The sequence below is a fragment of the Emys orbicularis genome, chromosome 6, assembly GCF_028017835.1.
Source record: "Emys orbicularis isolate rEmyOrb1 chromosome 6, rEmyOrb1.hap1, whole genome shotgun sequence".
Taxonomy (NCBI): Eukaryota; Metazoa; Chordata; order Testudines; family Emydidae; genus Emys; species Emys orbicularis.
Window position 1 is genome coordinate 42,617,728 of NC_088688.1, and position 20,314 is coordinate 42,638,041.

The 20,314-nt window shown below is 42.7% G+C and overlaps 1 protein-coding gene across 1 annotated transcript in view; it reads left to right on the plus strand.

Annotated features, from left to right (window-relative positions):
* The window catches only part of MAST4 (microtubule associated serine/threonine kinase family member 4), a 438,694-nt gene that overhangs the window by 401,878 nt on the left and 16,502 nt on the right, over positions 1-20,314 (plus strand). The window contains exons 17-22 of the mRNA XM_065406852.1: positions 2,489-2,697; positions 3,823-3,961; positions 5,135-5,267; positions 6,023-6,188; positions 10,869-10,970; positions 20,139-20,261. Of these exons, the coding sequence (XP_065262924.1) occupies positions 2,489-2,697; positions 3,823-3,961; positions 5,135-5,267; positions 6,023-6,188; positions 10,869-10,970; positions 20,139-20,261 (872 nt within the window). The remainder of the gene's footprint in view (positions 1-2,488; positions 2,698-3,822; positions 3,962-5,134; positions 5,268-6,022; positions 6,189-10,868; positions 10,971-20,138; positions 20,262-20,314) is intronic.

The window sequence follows — 20,314 nt, forward strand, 5'->3', positions numbered from 1 at the left end:
GACACTTTCAAAACCCTATGTTTACCCATGTCTCCATCCATGTTGACACAGGGCATAGCTTCAGATATAAATACAAACAAAAGGACAAGGAGTCAAAAATGCTGCAAGTTGAGGTGTCCTCCTGTGGCACCAGCATGAAACTCAGAAAGCTCAGTTTCTGATTGCCTGAGTGAATCTGGCAGTCTGAGATCCCACGGAATTGAATAGTGAATGGTGCCATGAGTTTATCATCTTTGTCAGGCACATGGGAATGTAAAACGCTGCACAATATAAACAATGCGTGCATGTGTTTATATACATGTACTGTCTTCTGCTCCCTATTGAGTTTGGTACTGCTTGAAGTTGACAAATATTTTCTGAAGAAATGTGGACTGCTGAGCCCTGTTTACATGGAAGCTTATATGGGTGCCTACCTGTGACATTAAAGGCTGAGGTGGTGCCATAAGGAAGTGTAATATTAATTAGATAAAGGCTCTGATATTAATCATGATGATAATTTGTTTGGCAGGTCAGATACGTTTGATCTTACTAGTTCCTGTGATGTTGTCTTTAAATTTAAATTACTAGCTGCACAGCTCTATAGATTGTGCAGAAGGAAGCATTTTTATTAAGGCTCAATTTTAATAGTCTCCAATTAATATCTATTACTGCATCCTTAAGAGCTCATCTTGCTAAGCCTGGCTGAAGGGCAGCTTTTGGAGTCCATCAGGAGTGCTTCATAGGCCCCAATCCTGAAAAGGGAGTTCCTTCACAGAGTCCTGCAGAGTTCAGTGAGACTATGTATTGACATCAGAATTCCTTGGAAGATCAAGGTTTCAGGCAGGTGAAGGGGTCACTTTCCCACACATAAGATGTCAGAAGGTAACAAGAATGAGAGGGTTGAAGTAGGAAAAAGAGAGGAGGACAAAGGGACAAAATTGGTAGACAGAGGCTGAGTTTGACAGGAAATGGGGACAAAGAAGAGAGAGGGAGGACAGAAAGAGAGCAAATGGGAAAAGAAGGGGGTTAGAAACTAAGTGAAAGGGAGGGTGGGGACAGAGAGGAAAATAAATATCAGGGAGTGGTGGGAAGAGATGGAGGAAGAAAAGAAAGAAGCCAACAGGGAGGAGAACTGATCTGTGGAGTTGCGTAACTAACTCTACTAGTAACTAACTCTGTTTTTTATTCCACTTGGGAGGGGCATGAAACAGGAGCAGGTCTTTGTAAAAGGCACAAAGGGCAGGGCTTGACTCACCGCCCAAGGTGTTTTCCACCTAATCATTATGATGTAATGTCTTTCAGCTGCCCTACCCTTGACTGGGGACTGTACTTTCAGAGACAATGGAAAGGATTAATGACAACCTTTTCAATCAGAGAAAACACTCACCAGGAATAATCACAGCACAAAAGAAATAAGAAACAACTTTAGCTGTTCAGAAGGGTTTATAAATTTCTCTAGTGTGGGGCCAGAGTACTCTTTATCAAAAATAGTGAGACAAAAAGTAAATGCTGAGCTGCCTTTTTTATTTAAATAATTATATCGAGATATAAGTGGGCCTCTGGGGGGCACAAATTGAATTAGAAACTACATAATCGACTTCTGCCTTTTTCTCTGCTTTCTCTGTCTCATCCTTTCCTTTCCACACACCCTAACTGCTATGATAATTACATACTAAAAATGCCCTGAGCAATAAATATTACAAAATAGAGGTAATGCAATGTAAACATTTTCCAGGATTTGCCTCCAGGGATTTTTAGGAAATGTAGTAATTTACATCCTGTGTCCATGCTCCAATGCAGGGGTCATGGACTGTGTGATCTTTCACCAAATCCTGGAAGCAACCAGGGCTGCTCAGATGCTGCTTTGCTTTCACTCTGCCCCCCCTAAATCCCAACCCAGATGACAAGAAGCCCAGTCAATGTTGCCCCCAATGGAATTTCTACATATCTAGGCCGAGACTTAATCCCACATTAATATGGAAGCTAACACAGTGATCCATTTTGATGGAATCAGCCACTGCTGATCTGCCCTTGGTAGTGGTAAATGCTGATGTTAGGGACAGGGTGACGGTAACAAATGAGGCATTTTGCAACTGGCAAAGAGAGAGAGAGCCATCCCACTGAGCAGTGTTTGCCCTTCCAGGCATTTCTCATATGAAACCGCATGAGAAATCCATGACTTATTTGAAAATTCCCTGAAATGGAGGTTGAATCATAATTATGACACACACTTGCAGGACAGGCACTTGTCAGAATGATTTATAATATTGGTCATAGCTGTTTTTTCTCTATGAATCCTTTGCAGGTGGAAATGCCCATTTGAGCTGCGAGCATTTGTAGGCTTTATTTAGGTTTTTTAATTGTGTGTAGTTGATATGTCAATTGAGGCTGCATCTTGATCATGAAACAAAACAGTATTTGGGAGCTCAGTTTTGAAAGACTAATTAATAGTATATAAATAAATCTAGTCACTGATCCCTTTTTTCTCCTGTTGTTTGGGCTGTTTCAGTGCCGTTTATTTTGTGCGACATAAAGAAACCAGACAGAGATTTGCCATGAAGAAAATTAACAAACAGAATCTCATCCTCCGAAACCAGATTCAGCAGGCCTTTGTTGAGCGTGATATCCTGACATTTGCAGAAAATCCATTTGTCGTCAGCATGTACTGCTCCTTTGAAACTAGACGCCATTTATGTATGGTCATGGAGTATGTGGAAGGTAAAGTATTTGTTCTCTTTACAGTGGGAAGAAAAGTGTATTTTAGCATCAAAAAAGGAAAATCAGCCCACACAGTATTTACATTACAAAAGCTCACCTATGTGTTCTCTGTACAGTAGCTATGTACACCTAGTATCTAAATCCACCAATGAGATGGCTTCATTCCCAATCGTTATCTTTTAGTGATTGCCTGTAAAATGCTTGTCTTGCAGCTCTAAAGAAAAGTAATGCTCTTTGAATGAGTTTGTTATAATTTATAATCATAAGTGTCCTGTAACACTGGAAATTCATGTGAAAATAAAGTTAAGAAGTTTTCTTCTGCTTTTGAAATTTTCACCACTTGTGAAAATGATAGTGTATCTGAAAACAATTTACAGTAATAAGCTTGAAACATCAAAGAGACACCTTCAAGGGGACCATGACATTGAGAGGAAAGAAGGTCCAGTGGTTAGACTGTTAGCCTGGGTCATGAAAGAGAGAGAGATCCTGTGTGATCTTGGTTGGTCTTTCTGGGTGGCAATTCCCCATCTGTAAAATGGGTATAACAATACTTCTCTACCTTACAGAGGTATTGTGAATAAATACATTAAAGAGTAAGAGACATGCAGATTCTATGTTGATGGGGCCATATAAATATGTTAGGTAGGTAGATAGACTAAGGGCTTGTCTACACTTACAGTGCAGCTGCGCCACTGAAGCCCTTAGTGAAGATGCTACCTACGCCAACAGGAGAGTTTCTCCTCTCAGTGTAGATACTTCACCTTCCTGAGAGGCAGAAGCTATGTTCCCATGATGGTATTTAAGGTAGTGAATCAAAATTTAGCAAAAAAAAAATTTCTTTTTGAAAACACCTGAATCTCATTCAGGGTCAAGGATATCTTTATGCTGCTTCAGCACCAGTTTCTACTTCCTCTCCCTCTCAAAAAAAAAAAAATTGCTTGTATGAAAATATTTTGCAGAATAAACCTAAAAGACAGTATTCAAATAGTGAACATTCAGAATCCTCGTTGTGCAGTTGGTAAATATATGGAGGTCCACGTATGCCTGCATGTGCAGCATGCCTTAGTTATGTCTGCACCTCAAAATATATGATACCACCTAGAACTTTTTGTTTTATATTTTCAGGTGGAGATTGCGCTACTTTAATGAAGAATATGGGTCCTTTACCTGTGGATATGGCAAGGATGTATTTTGCTGAGACTGTGCTAGCCTTGGAATATCTGCATAATTATGGAATCGTACACCGGGATTTGAAGCCAGACAAGTAAGTGTATAGAATATAACCACAAAAGAACTTTGTCTGAAAATTAGTCATATATGAAAGTTGTAATTTTGCTGTGCAGAAAATGGATGTTTGGTTATGAATATTATCCCATACATTCAGAATTCTCAGATAATAGATAATATGAGTGGGGTGGTTTAGCCGTAATTATAGATGATGTGTTGATTTTTACAATCCTTTAGGCAACGAGAGGCTGTAAGACTAGCATGAGAGAAATACATTTTTTCTTGAGGCCGAAATGAAGGATATAATGTCTGGCCAATAAGAGCAAGCTCTCTCTACATATACTTTGTACCCTATTTAATGCTGAATATTAAATAGGAAACAAAATTGTACATACAAATTCTTATAAGTATTAAATGGGTAACCTTGCCCTTCTGTCACATTTCTGCAGTATTTGGGGTTATAATACTTCATGTCTTCTATAAGTGTAAACTGCATTACAGCAGGTTGCTGAAGTAAAGACAGAACCTGACACATCTTCCACTAATTTTCATTGTCACTTGTTTCAAAACACATTTGAATCCCAAATGAGTCTGAGTCAAAATACCCACCTGGTTCTGTGTATCTATTGTCTGCCAACTTAATATCTGTCAATCTCTTTTCTTTACCCATCTTCTCCCCAATTTAAATGAATGGCACAGTTAATTAGAGGTAGAAAAAACTAATGCCTCTTTTTCCAAGTATCAGGGAGTAGCCGTGTTAGTCTGTATCCACAAAAACAACAAGGAGTCCGGTGGTACCTTAAAGACTAAATAAATCTGTTAGTCTTTAAGGTGCCACCGGACTCCTCGTTGTTTTTCCTTTTAAAGTTAGAATCTATTTGTATGTCTTCCAGAATGCTTTCCATTTCTTCTTGTGCTAACTACACTGTGCTATATTTTTTGTGGTCTTTATGTGGATCCTTTTAAGATCCTTTAACTATTAGGTGTTCAAGCAGATATAAATTAGGGTTTGTTTAAATCCAATAACAACAACATATGTATCATACATTTGGTAACTTCCTGGATGCCTCTGTGTCTAGCCCAGTAGCTTCCTAAATTGTTTTTTAAACAGTTATGCAGTGCTGTTAAAGCATTATTCTGTGACTATAATAAACAAACTAGTACAGTTTTGGTTTATGTTATAGTAATTGAGTGTCATTCTGATTTGCAGTTTATTAGTAACATCCATGGGACATATTAAGCTTACAGATTTTGGGCTTTCTAAGGTGGGGCTAATGAGCATGACTACAAATCTTTATGAGGGTCACATTGAGAAGGATGCTAGAGAGTTCCTTGACAAGCAGGTAAGGGATGCCTTTTTTTCATTTTTACACTGAGAGATTAAATAACGCTGTATTTACCAATGGGATATGCCATAATATTATATAAGCCATTATTATTTCTGCATTGGTATTTCAGATGTATGCGTCAGAGTTACCTTTACTGGTGCACTGCAGATTGTTCCATGCTTTTTTCCCTCCTGCATTATGGTCTATTAGTAAGATGAACGATCTAATTGTGTGCAAGTGAGATCGTGAGAGAGACAAATGGAAAACGGTTTTTATAAGGAATTCAGGAGTCTCAGCAGAGTATTTGCAGAACTCATGATGCATTGTACAATCAAGGGTGCTAAAATCCTAGCTATGGCCCATTTCCCTTTAAGCATGCCTCATTACCATTTGCCCACAATCTGTTCACTGTAAAAGTTACTTAAGGTAAAACCATCACAACTTTCATGTAAAAATAAAGATATGTTTAGATTAAATAAAACAATTGTTTTAATTGACTCTTGTGTATAAAAAACAATCTTTTAAAACTGTATTTTTCATAAAATGCATTTTTCGCATACAATACAACCAATTAATGTAGGTCATTCTTTTTAAAATATTAATTGTACTGCAAGCTGAACAGTGTAAAACATGCCGAAAAGAATGTTTAAAATTCTCCATGTTTTTTGTAATATCTTGCTACATCATGAGAATTATTGGGGAAATTTAAGCACAATAACTAGGGTTATTAAACTGCACTTGTTTAAACATTTTCTTTTTCTCATTTTTAGGTCTGTGGCACACCTGAATATATAGCACCAGAAGTGATATTGAGGCAGGGTTATGGCAAGCCAGTGGACTGGTGGGCCATGGGAATTATCCTTTATGAATTTCTTGTTGGGTGTGTGCCATTCTTTGGAGATACACCAGAAGAGCTATTTGGACAAGTGATCAGTGGTAAATATCACCATGAAAAACTGAATTTCTTAACCTGCTGAAACCAATCACTTAATCAAAAAAGATATTTAAGAATTTACTTAAAAGCTAGCATTTTTCAACTAGTTGTGCCAAAAATTTAAAAAAAAAATGAAATTACTCATGTTACCATAATACCAGCCATCAAAATGACGGGTGAAATTTGAACGAAAAACTGAACTTGTATTATACATCAATAATGAGTTCAGAAATGCAATAACACGATAGGTCGTGTTTCTAAGTACACTGATTAAAAAGAAAATAACTATTAATGGTTATTTGACTGTCAGTCTTTCCAGGCATTGTACCAGAGAAGAAAAGGTTAATGTGGACTGCATTTGCAGAAATGGAAAAATGCCTAATGGCACAATGAAGAAATTAACAAAAATGTAATAAAACCCTAAAACAAATGTCTCCCAAATAATAAATAATGAAAAAAATAGGGAAACTAATTCAATTCACAGATTGTTAATGATTTCATTGGTGGTTGTTATAGTGTAATGTTATTTCTGTAACAGCTGTTCTTCTTTCATTTAAAATTCAATAACCTTTTAGATTTTAACCTGCAAACTGACCCTAAGTATTGTCATGCAGCTTGTGGCAAAACTAAATGATAATTAAACAGAATCTCTCACTATCCTACCTGCTGTTTCCATAAATTTCCCAAATGCATAGATGTAGATTGCCTCCGTTTTATGCCAAAAGTTTATCTCTGTTATTGAATGTCTTCCAGTCCATTCTAAGGTATACATAAAAGGTCCACTAGCTAAAAAATAAAAAAAATCCCATTTAGTATGTAAGGAGGTGTTCTGTTATCATATCACTCTTCTCCATCTCTGACTTTGCAAGTCAGGCATGTTTGTAATCTTTAATGAAGTGGATTTGTGAATTGCCGGCAGTATATGACCTCTTTATACAATATCCTAGCTGTTTATGGATTTATAACCATGCTGTTTTCTGATGTGCTACACCAAGGCCTGAGTGGCAAGGGGAATCAACTGTTTAATTAACACAAGCAGCAAATGCTGGCTTTGTTCTCGATGCCTTACGGCTGAAATGCATATTCATGTTTTATTTTATCCAAATCAGATTTAAACTGCAGTAGAAGCTGCAGGCAGACAAACATGGAAATAACTCATGGTTTTTATTGCATTTACACACACGTGCACACACGCACACACACACACACACCCCTTTAGGCTGCTCTCTTAGATTGTGGGGGAGGGAGAGATATTTTATTATTTATAACAATTTAAAAAATGTATTTTGGAACGTTACAGTCCATGCTATATTCTTTCTTTTTATAAATTAAATTGCCACATTTTAAATCTGAGGCCCTGATCCAGTTGATACATAAGCTTGTGAGTCACTGTCTGTGTTTGACTGCTCCCAATGACCTTATATGGATGATTCACGGAAGTATTTGTAAACTCGCCCCCCCCCCCTTTTTTTTTCATTTTTTTTTTTTTAGATTCAGATTTTTGACTTTTTTTTAACCTGTATCAGATTTTTCCTTTCTGTTTAATTGTAATTATTTTATTGAAGTCATTCTTATTGCCAAATCATACAAGATAACTCCTTTCTGCAGTGAAAATAGCCAGGTCCACATGTATTGCACAGACATGGAACTGGCTGTAGAATCGAACCCTTGCTACAGTTTTGTTCTCCAGGCTTTATCGGTGAAGTCCTGACCCCATTGGAGTTAATGGGAAAGCTGCCATGAACTTCAGTGGTGCCACAGTTTCACCCTAAGTGTATGTCTACACACCAGCTGAGAGGTGTAATGCCCACACAGACAGACATTCACGCTAGCCCTCTTCAGGCTAGCACCTAAAAATAGCAGTGTGACACTGGTGGCTTGGGCTTAGCCACCCAAGTACATACCCAGGGGGGTTGGGCAGGACTGTACTCGCTCAACTAGTCTGAGTCACTGCCTGCACCGCTGCAGCCACACTGCTATGTTTAGCACACATAAAGTTAACGCGTGTATATCTACCTGCACTGGGAATCCAACCTCTCGGCTGCTGTATAGACATATCCTTAGAGCAGAGCTTCCCAAACCTTTTTTGTCAAGCTCCCCACTTCAGAGATTCATGACCTGTGCATGCCGCCTGTACCCCCGGGAGAGGGATGGCCGGTACCCACGGGAGGGGCAAGGGGTACTCATCATGTGGAAGTTGAGGAAGCCTTCTGCTCTCTGCACAGTTGTGCAGTCTTGGCTGCCTCCCATGCAGCAAGTCAATGGGGTCGCTCTGAAGGGCCGAGCTCAGAAAGGGAGCTGAAGGCTGCACCTCACTGGCTCCCTGCCAGGCAGAGCTCCCTCTTGACCTCAACCATTCAGCACAGCCCCGGTTCTGTCCGGCAGGGGAAGTGAATGGGGCTCTGTGCTCTGGGACTGCAGTGAAAGGGTGGAGTCCAGTAGGGGCTCTGTTCAGCAGGAGGGTCAGTATTTCTGGGGTGCAGCCTTCTGCTCCTCGCTCACAGAATCCCTGCCAGCGTCCCCATCAGAGGAGCGTAACTGCAGGAATGGAAGTGAGACAGGCAGAAAGCCTGGTCCTGGCAGTCAAGACCTCCTGCAAAGAGCACTGTCCGCTACTCCTGCTGGATAGAGCCCCTTCCTGAGCATGGCCCTTCGGCGTGGCCCATCAGGTCCTCAGGACCTTAGGGCATGCCCCACAGTTCGGAACCTCTCTCTGAGTATATTTTGACTAGCTTTTGCTCCTGTGGTAACGTGTGTAAATTGATTACTAATTAATTTGAGTTAGTTAAGATCTTTGTAAGTGGTGAGCTTGGCTGTGTCCTGAAACAAATGTTTCAGCATGTTAGGTTACCAAAGTCTTAGGTCCATAAAATTGACAGTTAGTTAATGCCAATTACAGTAGAAGCAAAATCTCTAGCTAAGCATTCATTTAAAAAAAAAAAGTCTTTTAGTCCATATGGATGTGGGAAAACCCCTTAAGAACATGAACCAAATGTTAACCTATGTAGTATTTTCTGCATGAGTTTGCAGAAAGCCTGAAACAACAGATATGACTCCCCCCCCACACACACCCCGCCCCCATCCTCGATATCTTGTATACCTCTGAAATGTAAACATGGTAATTTAAATGTCATCCTTGCTAATTATTTAATTGTTGGTCATTTTAATAGAAAAATCCACTTTTTTGTTGTGTTTAATGCAAAATCCCAAACTGCCACCCATGTCTCCCCAGGTACCTCAAGTCCCAGTTGTCCCCTATCCAGCTGCCATCATCTCTAGCTTCTCTCTGACAGCTTGTACAATGAGTCCATATGTAGATTAAAATAAATCTGACATGGAAAATCAGCACAAAAATAAATTGAATTTAATACGAAAATGGGCCCTCATTGCCATTGTATCTGAGCACCTCAGAGTCTTTAATGTATTGCCCCTGTGAGTTAGGAAAGTACTGTTTTCTCATTTTACAGAGAAGCTAAGTGACTTGCCTAAGGTCACATAGGAAGCCTATGGCAGAGCAGGCCCCTTGAACCCAGGTCTCCCATATCCTAGGCTAATGCGCTAACCACTGGACCATCCTTCCTCCTTATGGGTTTGGTGTTCATTTTCATATTGAAGTCATTGCAGATTCCCATGTTTTAATTTAAAGGAAGGTTGGGCAGAATTTCCAGTCTGCCGTGACCAGGGTGCTGCAGAATCCAGGAGACTTGCCACAGAAATTAAGTCCATCTTGTCATGAAGTACAGAAGACCTTAGTGATAGTCAGGGTTAACTGAAGTATGTTGATGGCTTTTTTTCTCTTAAGTAGAAGAGACATAGGAAAAAACTACCACGTTGGCTTGTAGCTCTGTAAACCATAGGCACCGACTCTGTGGGCTCCAGGAAAAAAAATGGAAAAAAATTAGCACCCACCGGCAGCCAAGCTTCCCTTCCTCCCCCCCACCCCCCCACCCCTGCCCATCGGCAGTCCCCGCTGATCAACCCCCCCCCCCCCTTCATCCCCCCAGCTGTTCTGCAGTGTGTAGGAGGCACTGGGAGGGAGGGAGGGAGGGAGAGGAGCGGGGATGGGGAGTGCTCGGGGGAAGGGGCGGAAAGAGGTGAGGTGGGGGTGGGAAGGGGTGGAGTTTGGGGCGAGGCTTGGGGCTGATCAGGGGTTGAGCATCCCCGGGGAAAATTAGAAGCCGGCACCTGTGCTCCAAACCATAAGGGCCAATCATACAGCCTTTACTCATGTGAGTAACGACTTCAGTGAAATGATTAGCATGAGTGAGGATTACAGATGTGAGCAATGATTGCAGGATCAGGCCAGATGGGTCCATCTTATCAGCAGTTGCCAAGGAACAGAACTGGAATTTAAACCATAACAATCTTTCAAGGGAAGAACAGCATAGCAGTGCTAAGCACAAATATTTTGTAAACACAATAATCACTTCTGCCTCTTGTTGTTAAGAGCTGTTTAAATCACACTTTGTTGCAAATAATATGAATGATGATTAAATATCTGAGCTTTGAAGAATAGGTGCAGATTGTGTTATGTTTGAAAGCAATTAACATGTAACAAAAAACAACTTGACTAATATGCTGTGTAGGAAAGGTCGGTTTCATTTTAACTAAGCTGACCAGCATCCTTTATGGTACTGGAACGGGACTAAAATAAATTCACGAACATCTTTCTTTCATACTAGATGAGATCAACTGGCCTGAAAAGGATGAAGCCCCACCTCCAGATGCCCAGGATCTGATTACTGTACTGCTCAGACAAAACCCTATGGAGAGACTGGGAACAGGTTAGGGGACAGGATTTTAAATTTTGCTCATGTGCTAGAAATAGCATCTATGTTGAACATGTCGAGGCTTTTGTTTGCTTTTTTGTTTTGCCCAGGAAACATTTGTGCATGTGTACAACATGATGCCAACTCATTAGCGCAAGAGTGTGTTTTGCTGGTTCGGTTTCTCTTTTGCTGATTCAGAGCAGTAATACTGTAGAGGGACATATATGAGTGCAGTTGTCATCTTATGCAGTCATCTTATGCAGTTTCCTCTCCTCTTATCTTGTTTCAATAAATAAAAGATAAACTCTTGAAGACAATCTATCTAGTGCATGGAATTGTTAAGCTCGTGAAAATGCAGACTGTTAAATAACTTAATTGCAGAAATAGAGAGCAGTGAACATACAAGAGCCACTTTGTGTGCCACAAATACCATGACCTGGCCAATGAGCCCCCACCGGCTTCAGAGCATATGATTGCTACTTGAACTAATTACTCCAAAATAACTGCCTGAGATTGCATCATGAACTGTTTTATTACTCTTATTCAGTGCTACTGCCTTAGTATGAAAAAGAATAAAACGAAAAGCATGAGAAGTTAAGGAAATAAATGGAGAGCGGTGGTGAATTCTCCATCACTGACAATTTTAAAATCAAGATGGGATATTTTTCTAAAAAGATCTGCTCTAGGAATTATTTTGGGGAAGTTTTATGGCTGTACAGGAGGTCAGACTAGATGATCACAATGATCCCATCTCGTCTTAGAATCTATGAAGATAAGCTGCTGCCTGCTGTGCTGTGGGCGTTCTATCTCTAATCAGTGCCACTCCCAAGCCAATCTAGGTAAAGAGGCTGATATGTGAAGTCAACTGCAGATAGACCTGCATAGGCCCATAATGCAGCAGTCCATATTAAAAACTGTGTGTGTTTGTCAGCTCATCTACAGATGGACTTATTTGGGGAATTGTAAGTTTGGGGGAGGGGCAGGAGTCACAAAATTATTGCAGACGTTGGGTCATTGTCCAGAGTTTTAAAATGTTCAGTGATGTGCATTTTTACAGAGATAATTTTAAAATATGGACTGTCCTCTTTAATTGAATAGTAAGGACAATATTCTGACTGGCCCTAACACAGCCAGGTGGGGTGATCCATCCGCAGTGCCTTTGTAGCCACATTACAGTTCCCCAGACCTTGGGTGGTGATATGGAGAGAGGTGAAGTGGGAGCAGGAAGAGAGGCCGCATGCCAATGGCCTCAAATAGGTGGGCAGGGAGTGGGCAGAACTTTGGTTCCAACTCTCCTCCCCACCCTTGCCCACCTCCAATGCACTTGTTAGCGTGCAGTATGCAACATCCAGGAGAGAGCTATATCAAATTACTCTCTTCTCTCCCTCATATCACACGGAGCAAGGTGGTAATCACAGTTCCCTCCCAGGGCTTCTTCTGAGGCAGCACAGCTTTGTACCACCCCATACATAGGGCATTGCTGTAAGCAAATGTCTGAAGAGCCAGAACTAGCTCAGCACTTGGTGGAAGGTTTTTTTAAATATATTAATTGTAGACCCCGTCACTTTATCGCCTGATCCTTCATAATACATGTAGTGTTCGTGCCAAAGCTGCTATTCTATGACTGAGCACTAGTAGAGTCTCTGTCCCCTCCCCCATCACGCACGCACACCCCTACACACACACTCTCTCGTGCGGTAATGGTCAGTGCCTCCAAATGTAACATCTGCTCAATTTATTTACTAGTTTATTTCTTCAACTGTTCTTGGTCTCTTAAGAGTTGAGAATCTGAGAAGGGGAATCCTGCAGGCACTTTGAAGCTCAGAGGAGTATTAAAAAAACTAAAGCAAAGCTTTTAAAGTGTCAAAAACAGCTCACAAAAACAGCGGCTGCAATGTGATGGGTCCCATAGGGGCACTGGAAAATACTGCTCTGCCACACATTTCAAATGACAGCCTTGTATATATAATACATATTTAGCTGGCTGAATAATGCTCCATGAAAATATATAATTGCGTATTTACTCAGGAGACTGGAGTGGCTTGGTCAGATTGTAAGGAAATGAATAGATTTTCTGAAACACTTCCATAAAAGAAGGAAAAATAACAGAAATATAAGAGGAACATTGTATTAATACTAAAATGTGGCACAAAATAATCACATAGCTTCAAGATCAGTGTTGGAGTTAAATCATTGTATTCTTGCCATTGCAATTTAAAAAAAAAAACAGATTCTACTGTTGCATTTTCCTTTTTGGACTATCTGGACTAGTTTCTTGCTATTAGACCTGTTTTGTTTTTATTATTTTATTTATTTTAGATTTTTTAAACTTTCCATGAAACAGTGTTTTGGGCTAAACTTCCTCTTTAGAAACCAGATCGAGATTCCAAATCACCACTCTTTTTAAAAATAGACAGACACCCTTCCTTAACTAACAACAAGCTGGAGTTGTGTTGTTTCTTCTGTCTCTCTTCCCCGTCCCAGACTCAAACGAGCATACACTGTGTACACTTCCTGCAGACCCCGTTTTTCACAGTCAGCTTGCTAGATCCTGTTTAGAGAGCCCTATCTCATGCCAAAAACACTGGAAGGAGGGGAATCTTTTGAAGCCCCAGTATATTAGAAAAAAGACACGTTCAAGACAAACTTTTTAAAAACTGTTTCTCCTAATTTTTTTTTCTGCCAGTAAGAACAAGCCATAATTTGGTTAAAATGCCTGTTGAAGGCCATTCTTGAGCCTAGAAGCATGTGTGGGTAAATACTGTATGCTAGATTTGTTAGCTTTTGTAAACTTTCTTGGTATGATAGATGATTTTAGATGAGACAAAGGTAAGCAACATAGGGTATGTCTACACTACGAAATTAGGTCGAATTTATAGAAGCCGGTTTTATAGAAATCGGTTGTATACAGCCGATTGTGTGTGTCCCCACATAAAATGCTCTAAGTGCATTAATTCGGCGGACCGCGTCCACAGTACCGAGGCTAGCGTCGACTTCCGGAGCATTGCACTATGGGTAGCTATCCCACAGTTCCAGCAGTCTCCGCCGCCCATTGGAATTCTGGGTTGAGATCCCAATGCCCGAATGATGCAAAACAGTGTCGCGGGGGGTTCTGGGTACATGTCGTCAGGCCCCTCCCCCTCCGTCAGAGCAACGGCAGACAATAGATTCGCGCCTTTTTACCTGGGTTACCTGTGCAGACAACATACCACGGCAAGCCTGGAGCCCGCTCAGCTCAGCTCACCGTCACCATATGTCATCTGGGTGCCGGCAGACGTGGGACTGCATTGCTACACAGCAGCAGCAGCTAACTGCCTTTTGGCGGTAGACGGTGCAGCATGACTGGTAGCCTTCATCGGCGATCTGGGTGCTGGCAGCCGTGGGGCTGGCAGCCGTGGGGCTGCATTGCACCAGCCCCTTGCCTTTTGGCAGTAGATGGTATATTACGACTGGTAACCGTCATCGTCGTACAGCAGTGGCTGGAACTCCATATGTCCCCCAGTCCCCCATCCCCCCAGTCATATTCTGCTGCCTTCACAATGACGATGATGATGGCTATCAGTCGTAGTATGCCATTTTCTGCCAAGCGCCCATCGCACATTAGCAGAGTCTTCCCTGAGCAGCAGATCGTGCAATAGGCCTGAAGGCCATCGTCATAATACAGGAAAAATGTGGCGCCCAGTATTTGCTGCCAAGCACCCAGAAGATGTCGAGGGCTATCAGTCATGCTGCACCGTCGTCTAAGATGTAAAAAATAGATTTGTACTGTATTCATTTGCTTCCCCCTCCCTCCGTCAAATCAACGGCCTGCTAAACCCAGGCTTTTGAGTTCAATCTTTGGGGGGGGCCATTCTGTGTGACAGTTGTTTGTGTTTCTCCCTGATGCACAGCCACCTTTGTTGATTTTAATTCCCTGTACCTGTACGCCATGTCGTCACTCACCCCTCCCTCCCTCCTTCCCCTGGTCCATCAGATACTAGTTTCGCGCCTTTTTTCAGACCAGACGCCATAGCTAGCACTGGGATCATGGAGCCCACTCAGATCACCGCGGCAATTATGAGCACTATGAACACCACACGCATTGTCCTGGAGTATATGCAGAGCCAGAACATGCCAAAGCAAAACCAGGACCAGCCGAGGAGGAGGCGATTGCAGCGCGGCGACGAGAGTGATGAGGAAATTGACATGGACATAGACCTCTCACAAGGCACAGGCCCCAGCAATGTGGAAATCATGGTGTTACTGGGGCAGGTTCATGCCGTGGAACGCCGATTCTGGGCCCGGGAAACAAGCACAGACTGGTGGGACCGCATCGTGCTGCAGGTGTGGGACGATTCCCAGTGGCTGCGAAACTTTCGCATGCGTAAGGGCACTTTCATGGAACTTTGTGACTTGCTTTCCCCTGCCCTGAAGCGCCAGAATACCAGGATGAGAGCAGCCCTCACAGTTGAGAAGTGAGTGGCGATAGCCCTGTGGAAGCTTGCAACGCCAGACAGCTACCGGTCAGTCGGGAATCAATTTGGAGTGGGCAAATCTACTGTGGGGACTGCTGTGATCCAAGTTGCCAGGGCAATGAAAGACCTGGTGATATCAAGGGTAGTGACTCTGGGAAACGTGCAGGACATAGTGGATGGCTTTGCTGCAATGGGATTCCCAAACTGTGGTGGGGCCATAGACGGAACCCATATCCCTATCTTGGCACCGGAGCACCAAGCCACCGAGTACATAAACCGCAAGGGGTACTTTTCAATGCTGCTGCAAGCCCTGGTGGATCACAAGGGACGTTTCACCAACATCAACGTGGGATGGCCGGGAAAGGTACATGATGCTCGCATCTTCAGGCACTCTGCTCAGTTTCGGAAGCTGGAGGAAGGGACTTTCTTCCCGGACCAGAAAATAACCGTTGGGGATGTTGAAATGCCTATCGTGATCCTTGGGGACCCAGCCTACCCCTTAATGCCATGGCTCATGAAGCCGTACACAGGCAGCCTGGACAGGAGTCAGGACCTGTTCAACTATAGGCTGAGCAAGTGCCGAATGGTGGTGGGATGTGCATTTGGACGTTTAAAAGCGCGCTGGCGCAGCTTACTGACTCGCTCAGACCTTAGCGAAAAGAATATCCCCATTGTTATTGCTGCTTGCTGTGCGCTCCACAATATCTGAGAGAGTAAGGGGGAGACATTTATGGCGGGGTGGGAGGTTGAGGCAAATCGCCTGGCCGCTGATTACGCGCAGCCAGACCCCAGGGCGGTTAGAGGAGCACAGCATGGCGCGGTGCGCATCAGAGAAGCTTTGAAAACGAGTTTTGTGACTGGCCAGGCTACGGTGTGAAACTTCTGTTTGTTTCTCCTTGATGAACCCTCCACCCCCCCCCACCCGGTTCACTCTACTTCCCTGTAAGCCAACCACCCCACCCTCCCCTTCCCCCTTCGAGCACCGCTTGCAGAGGCAATAAAGTCATTGTTACTTCACATTCATGCATTCTTTATTAATTCATCACACAACTAGGGGGATAATTGCAAAGGTAGCCCGGGATGGGTGGGGGAGGAGGGAAGGAAAAGGACACACTGCAGTTTAAAACTTTAACTCTTATTGAAGGCCAGCCTTCTGATGCTAGGGCAATCATCTGGGGTGGAGTGACTGGGTGGCCGGAGGCCCCCCCACCGTGTTCTTGGGCGTCTGGATGAGGAGGCTATGGAACTTGGGGAGGAGGGCTGTTGGTTACACAGGGGCTGTAGCGGCGGTCTCTGCTCCTGCTGCCTTTCCTGCAGCTCAACCATACGCTGGAGCATATCAGTTTGATGCTCCAGCAGCCGGAGCATCGACTCTTGCCTTCTGTCTGCAAGCTGACGCCACCTATCCTTTTCAGCCCGCGATTCAGCACGCCACCTCTCCTCTCGTTCATATTGTGCTTTTCTGTAATCAGTCATTGACTGCCTCCATGCATTCTGCTGTGCTCTGTCAGCGTGGGAGGACATCTGTAGCTCTGTGAACATGTCATCACGCATCCTACGCTTTCTCCTTCTAATCTTCACTAGCCTCTGTGAAGGAGAAACATTTGCAGCTGGTGGAGGAGAAGGGAGAGGTGGTTAAAAAAGACACATTTTAGAGAACAATGGGTACACTCTTTCACGTTAAATTTTGCTGTTCACATTACACAGCACATGTGCTTTCGTTACAAGGTCGCATTTTTCCTCTTATATTGAGGGCCTGCCGGTTTGGTGTGAGAGATCACTCACGCAGTGCCAGGCCACAGATTTCAGCTTGCAGGCAGCCATGGTAAGACACAGTCTTTTGGCTTTTTTAACCTTCTTAACATGTGGGAATGGTTTCAAACAGTAGTGCTCTCATTTCCCATACCAAGCACCCGTTGGGTTGGCCATTTAAAATGGGTTTGCAATGTAAAAGGAGGGGCTGCGGTTTCAGGGTTAACATGCAGCACAAACCCAACTAACTCCCCTCCCCCACACACCCAATTCTCTGGGATGATCACTTCACCCCTCCCCCCCACCGCGTGGCTAACAGCGGGGAATATTTCTGTTCAGCAGATCAGGAACGGGCACCTCTGAATGTCCCCTTAATAAAATTGCCCCATTTCAACCAGGTGACCGTGAATGATATCCTTCTCCTGAGGATAACAAAGAGCGATAAGGAATGGATGTTGTCTGCATGCCAGCAAACACCGGGACCATACGCTGCCATGCTTTGTTATGCAATGATTCCAGACTACGTGCTACTGGCCTGGCGTGGTAAAGTGTCCTACCATGGCGGACGGGATAAGGCAGCCCTCCCCAGAAACCTTTTGCAAAGGCTTTGGGAGTACATCCAGGAGAGTTTTCTGGAGATGTCCCTGGAGGATTTCCGCTCCATCCCCATACACGTTAACAGACTTTTCCAGTAGCTGTACTGGCCGCGATTGCCAGGGCAAATTAATCATTAATCATTAAACACGCTTGCTTTTAAACCATGTGTAATATTTACAAAGGTACACTCACCAGAGGTCCCCTGTGTGCCCTCAGGGTCTGGGAGCACGCCTTGGGTGAGTTCGGGGGTTACTGGTTCCAGGTCCAGGGTGATAAACATATCCTGGCTGTTGGGGAAACCGGTTTCTCCGCTTCCTTGCGGCTGTGAGCTATCTACATTTTCTCCATCCTCAGCTTCCGAACCCTCTTCCCTGTGTGTTTCTCCAGTGAGGGAGTCATAGCACACGGTTGGGGTAGTGGTGGCTGCACCCCCTAGAATGGCATGCAGCTCCGCGTAGAAGCGGCATGTTTGCGGCTCTGCCCCGGACCTTCCGTTTGCTTCTCTGGCTTTGTGGTAGGCTTGCCTTAGCTCCTTAATTTTCACGCGGCACTGCTGTGCGTCCCTGTTATGGCCTCTGTCCTTCATGGCCTTGGAGACCTTTTCTAATATTTTGCCATTTCGTTTACTGCTTTGGAGTTCAGCCAGCACTGATTCGTCTCCCCATATGGCGAGCAGATCCCGTACCTCCCGTTCTGTCCATGCTGGAGCTCTTTTGCGATCCTGGGACTCCATCATGGTTACCTGTGCTGATGAGCTCTGCGTGGTCACCTGTGCTCTCCACGCTGAGCAAACAGGAAATGAAATTCAAACGTTCGCAGGGCTTTTCCTGTCTACCTGGCCAGTGCATCTGAGTTGACAGTGCTGTCCAGAGCGGTCACAATGAAGCACTGTGGGATAGCTCCCGGAGGCCAATAACGTCGAATTCCGTCCACACTACCCCAATTACGACCCCCTAAGGCCGATTTTATCGCTAATCCCCTCGTCGGAGGTGGAGTAAAGAAACCGGTTTAAAGGGCCCTTTAAGTTGAAAGAAAGGGCTTCGTCGTGTGAACGTGTCCAGGCTTAATTCGATTTAACGCGGCTAAAGTCGATCTAAACTCGTAGTGTAGACCAGGCCCTAGTAAAGTAATCTGTGTTGTCCAAATTCTACAGATATAACATTTCCCAGTATTAGTACCCCTCTTTTCAATTACTTTAAAAAGAATAGTGTCTGTTATTTTCTTAGGAAGGTATTCTAGGTTGCAAGAATATTACACTTTGCCATAATGTTACAGTACAGCAATATCAGGATTTGTGTTGTATAGTATACAGCATAATACTGCGAATCCAACAAATGTGTCAGGATTTTACTTGGTTTTAACAGCATTGCATGCATTAATGCTGGTGAGCCTGTAAAATGATACTTTCATTATTCCCTAAGGTTTCACTATTTCACATCATGCTCAAATTCTCAACGAAATCATAAACCAAAAAAGTTTACAGACTGTAATAAACGATGAACTGAAAAAAGAAAAGTTGCTCATAAATTCCTGGTTATTTTTCACTTGTGTGTTTCAGATTGCGTTTTTTAATCTGATGTGTTTGTTTCAAAATTGCTAAAGTGATTGATTCTTTTGACTCTCTAACTGGTTGCAGCACTTCTGATAGTTACCCTTTGTTGTAAAGAAGGTTGTGTAAGAGCTTTCTGTCACTTTTTCATTTACCAGTAGCTTTCGAAATCATTTTTATGTTATGGTGGTCAGTAGGTTACCATGAGAAAAGGCACAAACCCCATATAATCTATGGAGGTTTTATGGCTGTTTTTGATCAGAAATAGATTAATTTATTTAAATATTTTAAGCACTTTATAATAAGGGCAGATTAATCCATAGAAAGTTAAATTATAGAGATATTCCAATGAAACTTCATATTACCATCCCATAAATATCAAACAGAATTCTTAATGATGAACCTTATTAAAATAAATGGATACTAAAATCAAAACAATCCTCTACTTGTTCCAAAGTGCTGCTAAATACACTTTTGTATTGAAGAGATTTATATCTTGGCTAACAACACTGAGTCTCAGGTTTCAGCCTAATATGTATTTGATATATAGTAATTAAACTCCTAAAAAACAAGTTTTTGATGGAAATGCTCACAGAACAATAGCAATGCCAATACAATAGCACAGATATCTCACTGAACAAAAAGATGCTGAAGAAATATATTTATCCAAGATTATGCAGCTAGTTGGCTAGACTTCGACATGCCAGTCTGAAATGGTGATTGTACCTCTCCATGCTAATTAGCATTTTCTTTTACCAAGGAGTTAGCTCTGAATTAACTGAAGTATTTTTGTTTAGAAATCACCCACATGTTTTTCTCTGGCTCCCCCAGGTGGCGCATATGAAGTAAAGCAACACCAGTTCTTTCGTAGCTTAGACTGGAATAGTCTGCTGAGACAGAAAGCAGAATTCATTCCACAGCTGGAATCTGAGGATGACACAAGTTATTTTGACAGTATGTATTGTACAAAAATATGTTTGAATTTTTTGGGAATTTACGTAATAATT